Genomic DNA, 8,213 nt, shown 5'->3' with positions numbered 1-8,213 from the left:
ACCATCTCTCTTTTGGACCCTTCATGAGATGTAGCTTTCTCTCCCTTTGGTCCCGTGATGAGAAAGGTCTAAAAGCACATATCTATATTTTAACTCTTGTTCCCATTTATTTTCCCACATTAAATGATGAGTTCAATATGAGAAAATCATTTGGGATAGTTAGATATTAGATTTTATGACAGGCCATCATGGTATAAAGATCTCTTCTTCTTTGCACGCTTGTAGGACTCATGGCATGCATGATTGTTTTTGCTCTAGCTGCATCCATGTAGGTTGTCATCAAGGAAGATGGGATTGGTAGCTTAAGTGCCTAATATCATTCTCTTCAACATTAAAGTGGTCACTTCATTTCCCTCTTCTTGGTTGTGCCTTTGTCGGCTCTCCAAGCTTCACTAAAGGCGAGTGACTCATCTTCCTTAAAAAAAAGCTTCTTGTTGAAGGTGTGGAGTCAACTTGCTTGGAGATGCTGATGATTAGGATATTGATCTAGGTTGCCTCATCTTTTCTTCCTCTATGATGGTGTGCACGATTTGCAATTCCTATTTTTGTTATACTTCTTGTATCTTTTTGAGAGGCTTTTTATTCACCACCTCCACCCATCCATCCTTCGAGGCTTCCATCTTCTCCTCTATGCTTATTGTTTGGAGAGAGAGAGAGAGAGAGAGAGAGAGAATCTCCTTTTCATCTTAGAACAAAACTATATTTCAAGATATATTAATCAACAAAGAGCCGTTCTGCCCTTTTCATCTTGTCTACACACCTAGGCTAGTGCTCATTTTGAGAGGTTGTGGAGTGAATGGACGGTCGGACTTGATGGCTCACCTCGAAGAATGGAGAGCAAGATATGAGGTCATTAGGAGGGACGCCAAACATAGACACACACCCCTATTCACATACCATTGGGAGCGAAGAAGCATTATACGCACCTAGAGGATATGAGAGGTGTGTGAGACTCGGGAGTTTTGGATTTGGAGTTATGTAGTCATCACCGTCCGGGAGCCACAAACCCTCTCCACAGGAACCCTCTCTGATTTTTGCTGCTTTCTATGAGGGTGAGGGATGATAATTAGGTCGGCAACGGCTGGTGGGCTTTCTTCACGGGTCCTGCAAACCATTTTCGAGCATCCAGGAGCCACCACAGCATGCTGAAGCCCATGACCAGCCCCACTGTAAGCGGCGCATAGTTGAAGGTGCCCCACTCGATCGGGTAGGAGGTGGGCAACAGAAAGGCGCTGCACGTATAGCACACCCACACAAACCCCACCCCACATACCCACCTGCTCCCCTTCCCCAGGTGAAAGGGCCCCCTCTTGAATTCCTCCTCTGCCACCACCATGCGCGCAAACAATGGCACCGCATATGCTCCCACCCACCCGATCGTGCACATTGAGCTTATTGCTGTGAACACCATGCTCAGCTTGAGAATTGGTATGGCCATCACAATTGCAATGGTTGTACATAGCCATACTCCATTCACTGGAACTTTACTCTTTGAGTGCAGCTTTCTCCATATCTTTGATCCCGGTATCCCTCCATCGCGAGCGAATGCATACACCTAGCAAGGAAGAACCTTTTTCCAGGTAAGCATGGCTCATGGGATTATAATGTCTGGTAAGTTATATCTATGCAGTGTCGACTCTGAAAAATATGGTGTTATACATATGGACATAATGACGTTGAATTTTGGACCACTTTTTCTAGTATGTCAATGATCAGAAGGTTGAGCTATTACTTGGGTCTTCTGGAAACTACGTTTTTATTGCCCTTAATGGAGGAAGACATTTTTGTAAGCTCTTCAGTGAGAGGAAAGCACAATGTGGCAATATGACATGCAAATGACCTTAATTGTGGCTTATGACCTGGAGATTATTTACTTACAATGCGAGCAGAACTCGTGACTGTTGCAAGTCCACCAAAGAAGAAAGATCCCATTATTATAATCAGCATCATCACGGCTCCCGTTACAGAATGGTGTCTCCCATAAAAGGCATCAAAAAGAATCTGAGCTGGTACAAATTTTCCAGCAGTTTCATTGTTTGGATCGTACAAGTACTGCGGGTCCTGCCGTAGTAACCATGAATATATTAAAACTCGAGATGATTTTGCCACGAAGGCTCAAATGATGCTGGAAGCTAGTAATTTGTTAGGTTCATACTTGTATGCTGAAGGTGAGCGCCAAAACAACAGCTCCTCCGAGGATGGAGATCATGCCAACGCTGCAAAGAATGGCAATAGGCCCGGTTGTGTCAGCACCCTTGGTTTCTTCGGTAAGATGCGCTGCAGCATCGTAGCCAAAGAGTGAATATTGTGCAACAAGGAATGAGAGGATAAATCCATATGCCTTGCTTGGAACTGTGTCAAAGCTTGGAAACTCTTCCAAGTTGAGAAAGACGAAGGAAGCTGGCTGGGTCTTGGGTGCCACAAATGGAAGATAAAATACAAGTAGTAAGCCACCGATCACCTATATCAGCCAGCAATGCAGCCTGTTGGTTTCATGTTAGAAAGTACTTTTTGATGGACACAAAGTAGGTCATGTTGCTGGCTACATGGCCTGATGGACATTAACGGGATGCTCTCTATGGCTTTGTGACTCGGATGAGTGTATTCGCAACCCCGTTACCCCTGTACTCTTTTGATCTTATCCACACACACACATGCATTCATGACCTTATAAAGGCCTTAATTACACCTTTAACCATCTAGGCTTCACAAACTACACTTCCATTACAACTTGGAACTCTTCAAGAGCCCCAGAGTGCATTCACCCACAATTCATGCCTGAGCTAACGTGTGAAAAAAAGTCCCAAGTGATATTTACCTGCCACCATACGGATGCGATGCCAAAGTAAGAGACAATATCCAATGTAAATGTATTGAGGAATGCCCATATAACAGCCAGGGCGATGTACATGATCAAGAATAACCATGGAGGGGCAAGATAACCACCATTCTTGTGAGTCCCTGTTGCAAGTAGTATGATGTTTTGCAGGACCTGCGACCCTGCATAAGCCTTTGAAAGTCGTCTGCGTATTAAAAGCTTGCGGTGTAGTATAGGACGATGTGTCTCAATAGGAGCTTGGAGAAGGCAAAATGCACCTGAGATGCGACACCTGCTATCGCACCCACTAACTCCAGCCACGCACAACACCAAGATGCAAAAGGGCCCCACCTAGGTCCTGCTAAGTGGGCTGTCCAAAAGTACAATGATCCTGTTGTCTGCATATCAACGATTAGGTGGTACCCACGAATGAACAGAGTAATTCGCTCTCGTTTTTCTTTAACAACTTCCTCTTTCCCCTTCCCTTTCCTTTCACTTGGACATTGCGGCTCGGAAAGTGCAAGTTAGGAGCAAGAAAACTCACAGGAAAAGAGGAGCAAATCTCAGCCAGGGCAAGGGCGATGAACCATGTGAAGAAGCACACAATAACCCATCCCCATACAACGCCGACAGGTCCCACAAAAGAGAGACTGAAGCCATAGAGAGGGATGATGCCTGCGAAGAGGGTGACAGTCGAAAATGCAATCCCTATAACTTTGGCCGTTGTCTGCATACAATAACTAGGCTGGGGTTGATGCTCTCTCTCTCTCTCTCTCTCTCTTTTTGCACTTTACCATTGTGCGGCGCAGTTCTTGCTTGTAGCCGAGCTCATTAAGCCTTCGCTCTGCTCTGTCGAGGGCCATGGGAGAGCTCATGACTGCAAGAGGAGCTACCTGCGTTTGATCAACTGGAGCCTTACAAAGTGGCCATAACCAAAGCTCAGTTGTGGAAGTAACGGAGTCTCTCTCTCTCTCTCTCTCTCCCTCTCTCTCTCTCACACACACACACACACACAGAGAGTGTATCGGGTAATGTAGGCTAGATGCCGTATATTTCGAAGGGAGGCAAAGGTGTTCTGCCGTGGCAGCGCTTTGACTCTTCTCTTCTTCTCTATCTATACTATGGAGACTGATTTTTCAGTGCCACGTGTCGCAATTTCCATTATCCGGCTACTATGAGGACAGTGCGCACGCAAGGGAGGGAGGGAGAGAGAGAGAGAGAGAGAGAGAGAGAGCGAGCCGGCCACACTAGTTGTAATAATCGAGCCTTGGCTTGTGAAAAAGGAACCTTTTAATGGACACCATAGAAACGTTCAAAGATATGTCTTGAAAGTTGAGTGTCTTCTTTTTTGGACTTTGGGTAAAGGGGTTAGACTTTGGGTAAAGGGGTTAGATTTTGGGTGCATCTATGAACCATTGGATAAAGCTTGTGGTCAGTGCCAAATAGCAAGATAATGATAATAATTATTTTATATTATTTCTTTAAGCCTATGTGTGAGAGAGTGTTGACATTTGTGCACCTCTCCTCTCTTGTTAAAGAGGGGTTTTCGGTTTTCATATTGTGTCCAACATTAATTTTTATGCTTTTGAAATATATTGTAATGTAAATAGTTCAATGTTACACTTTTTTCAAAAAACATAATATTTTATTGTGATACACAACACTAATGTCACTTTCTATTTTTCTTTGTCACAAAGAAGCCTCTTAGTATGAAACTAGTATGTGACCCGCGCGTTGCTGCGACTAAGAAGAAGCAATCGTGGCAATTTCCTCCCTCACCTTCCCTCAAAGGTGACAACATGTACATATATACAATAGTATGTGACTTGTACATTGTTGTGGTCGTAAAGAAGTAACTGTGGCACTCTCCTCCCTCACCTTCTTTGAAGGTGGCAACATATATATGTGTGTGTGTGTATGTGTATGTGTGTGTGTGTGTGTGAACACACACACATGCATGTGCATTGACAGCGGCCTAGCCATGATCTTAGAAGACGATTCACACAATCAAATGCACTTTTGTCAAAGTTGATAATGGAATTTCCACAAACCTACTCTCTTTACCAGCTCTCTCTCTCTGCCCCCCCCTCCTCGCCCATGACAAACTTGAACTACATTTGGAGTTGGTATGTGGACGGATTAATTGTGGCATAAGCAAGCGAGTCCCTCTTTATTTGTAGAAACGTACTTAACCTTCGAGTTTTCCTTAGTCTCTCTCTCTCTCTCATGTACGCACGTCAACGCAGGGGAGGGGGGTAGCACAATTGCTTGTGACACATGGAGGTGTCAATTCTTCAAGAACTTTAAGAAAGAGTATAGGAGTGCGTCTTTATAATAATTTGTTAAAATTTTAAATATAAAATTATACAATTTGTTAAATAATATCAATATTGCTTTTGAAAATTTTCCCTTTAACAAAAATCCAAATATGTCTTCAAAAGCCAAATTTGCATTGAGAAGCAAAATCACCCTTAAATTTATCTTTTTTCTATGATTTACTCTAGTAGAGTAGAACGTCTTTTGTATAGTAAAAAAAGTACGTTTTTTTATTTTTATTTGTCAAAAGGCTTTTCACTCAAACAATTTGGTTTTCATTCATATAGTTTTACTCTTCACTTATATATATGTGTGTGTGTGTGTATACATGTATGTACATATATGTATACATATATATCGAAATATTTAAAGAGAGAGAGAGAGAGTTTTTGCAGAGTGTGGTTTTGGTAGAATGACTTATCTTTCAAAGTTGTTGTCATCCTCTCTCCACTTAGCTTACCATGGAATTTTACTATCTTTAGGAGAGGCTTTTCTTGCACTTTTTGGTTTTTTCCATTTGCGCATGTAGCTAGTTGTACTAGGTTCTCACAGTTCCAATTTGTTGCTTTAGTTCTCTCAGATTCATCATCATCTGGGCATTCTCAGAGATTTTTCAAGTAATACAAATAAGCAGAGAGAGAGAGAGAGAGAGAGAGAGAGAGAGAGAGAGAGAGAGAACAATTAAAAATTCCTTTTTATTGAAAACACTTAGTAGATTGGTTATCCAATTCCCTTCTAAGGAACAAATTCGGAGTCCCAGATTTATTGGAGATAGAGCTAATTTTCTTCTTCATCTCCTCTCTCTCTCTCTCTCTCTCTCTACACACACACACACATATATATATATGTGTGTGTGTGTGTGTGTGTGTGTGTGTGTGTGTGTGAGTGTATGCATGTATGTATATATATGTATACATATATATGGAAATATTTAAAGAGAGAGAGAGAGAGAGTTTTTTCAGAGTGTGCTTTTGGTGGAACGGTCTATCTTTCAAGGTTGTTGTCATCCTCTCTCCATTTAGCTTACCATGGAATTTTACTATCTTTAGGAGAGGCTTTTCCTGTACTTTTTGGTTTTTTTCTCTTTTGCGCATGTAGCTAGTTGTACTTGGTTCTCACAGTTCCAATTTGTTGCTTTAGTTCTCTCATATTCATCATCATCTGGGTATTCTCAAAGATTTTTCAAGTAATACGAATAAGCCTCTTTAGAGAGAGAGAGAGAGAGAGAGAGAGAGAGAGAGAGAGAGCAATTAAAAATTCCTTTTTATTGCCAACGCATAGTAGCTTGATTATCCAACTTCCTTCTAAGGAGCAGATTCAGAGTCCCAGATTTATTAGAGGTAGAACTATTTTTTTTCTTCTTCTCCTCTCTCTCTCTCTCTCTCTCTCTCTCTCTCTCTCTATATATATATATATATATATATATATATATATATATATATATATATATATATATATATATATATATATATATATATATGTCACACACACACAACGTCTCTTTGCTCTCTTCTTCTTGTTGATTGGCTTGCTCTAACACACACAACCTCTCTCTGCTCTCTTCTTCTCTTTGAACGATGCTCTCTCTCTCTCTCTCTCTCTCTCTCTCTCTCTCACACACACACACACACACACACACACACACACACACACATGCATTCTCGTGCATTCATAGTGGCCCACCCATGATCTTAGAAGCAGATTCACACAAGCAAGTGTACTCTTGTCGAATCTGACAATGGCCTTTCCACAAACCTTCTCTCTTTACCAACTCTCTCTCTCTCTCTCTCTCTCTCTCTCTCTCTCTCTCTCTCTCTCTCTCTCTCTCTCTCTCTCTCTCCGCATCCCCCCTCCCCCCCGGGTGATAAACTTAAACTACATTTGGACCTAGCATGTGGTTTGTTGAACTTTGTGTTAAGCAAGCGAGTCCCCCTCTATTCATAGAAACATACTCAATCTTTAAGTTTTTCATAACTCCGATTTGGGTGATCTATAGCCTCAATCGAAGAGCACGAAGTCCTCTACGCATTGATGTAAAGACATAAATTTTCAAAGTTATGGAAGGCGTTTCTGTAGCACCATTTTCGAAGTGAACAAGTTCAACAAAATTGATTCTCATCTCCTATTTTACATACAATGTCTTCCGGCACTCGCAAGGGTTCTTCTTCTTCAACAAGGTCCACAACGATTGTGGAAAATGATTCAAAATCTCCTAAGTGTGGAGATAGCAACACAACCACCTAACCAACGACATCGGAAACCATGATCATGGCGTACTTGGTATCATTGCAAGAGACCGTAAACAAACAAGGCGAAGACTTACGAGCACTTGCAATGGAGAATGGCACGCTAAGGGTACTTGTGGTTGAGAATGAGAATCTCAAGAGGACACTTGAGATGCAAACAACACGTTTGATGCAACTTGAAGAGGAATTCAAGGAATGTAAACGCTCTCTTGTGGACTTGAATGATTTGAAGGAGCGGATGAGCAAAGTAGAGCATGACTATGTATTGAAAGAGGAGAAATTTGACACTATGAGCCGGGATGTATGCGACATGAAAAATGTATGCACAAACAAGTCTTGGGCTGATGTATGTGGTAGCAATGTGGTTTCTAATTCCTCACTCATACAAGCTATGGTTCAAACAAAGAATGTTGAGAATGTGGATGTGGAGGAGTTGAAGGAACGGGAGCGACATTCCAAGAGCATTGTTATTCGTGGAATTCCCGAAGAGAAGTTAGAGACACCTCCTTCTCTTGCCATTGTTATTGAAGATTTCTTCAAAACCCACTTTGGCATGTCCGGAGTTATGGTCTATGGAGCACATAGAGTGGGGAAGCAAGGAGCTCCTCCCTCGGGAGAACGGCCAATTGTATGCACCATGCCGGATGAGACCAAGCGAAAGATTATCCTTGATAATAGTTGGATCTATTTGAGGGATACAAAAAGTTTTGTATGTGAAGATCGCACTATTAAGCAACAAAATATGCGTCGCAAGGCATATGAGGAAAAGAATAATAAAAACAAGGAGATCTCTCATGAAGAAAATGTGCCCAAGGAGGAGGCAAGTCTCTCAA

The 8,213-nt window shown here is 41.9% G+C and overlaps 1 protein-coding gene across 1 annotated transcript; it reads right to left on the bottom strand.

Annotated features, from left to right (window-relative positions):
- Positions 1 to 678: 678 nt before the first annotated feature.
- On the bottom strand, positions 679 to 3,917 carry LOC147453367 (amino-acid permease BAT1 homolog). The gene is made up of 7 exons (XM_086515555.1): positions 3,613 to 3,917; positions 3,363 to 3,545; positions 3,097 to 3,216; positions 2,819 to 3,010; positions 2,156 to 2,461; positions 1,879 to 2,061; positions 679 to 1,555 (listed from the first exon to the last, which is right to left on the bottom strand). The coding sequence occupies exons 1-7, from the start codon at positions 3,691 to 3,693 to the stop codon at positions 1,067 to 1,069; spliced, it is 1,554 nt and encodes a 517-aa protein (XP_086371681.1). The 5' UTR covers positions 3,694 to 3,917; the 3' UTR covers positions 679 to 1,066.
- Positions 3,918 to 8,213: the final 4,296 nt, after the last annotated feature.

The sequence above is a fragment of the Adiantum capillus-veneris genome, chromosome 7 (assembly GCF_014529385.1).
Source record: "Adiantum capillus-veneris isolate H3 chromosome 7, ASM1452938v2, whole genome shotgun sequence".
In the NCBI taxonomy this organism is placed as follows: Eukaryota; Viridiplantae; Streptophyta; class Polypodiopsida; order Polypodiales; family Pteridaceae; genus Adiantum; species Adiantum capillus-veneris.
The sequence above is the reverse complement of the archived record's forward strand: the minus strand, read 5'-3'. Positions and strand labels throughout refer to the sequence as shown.

Coding starts and splice junctions, on each gene's coding strand:
- LOC147453367 (XM_086515555.1), bottom strand. CDS start 3,693: ATGAGCTCTCCCATGGCCCTCGACAGAGCAGAGCGAAGGCTTAATGAG. Junction 3,217..3,362: donor AGATTTGCTCCTCTTTTCCT/GTGAGTTTTCTT, acceptor GTTGATATGCAG/ACAACAGGATCATTGTACTT. Junction 1,556..1,878: donor TCACGAGTTCTGCTCGCATT/GTAAGTAAATAA, acceptor CTTCCTTGCTAG/GTGTATGCATTCGCTCGCGA.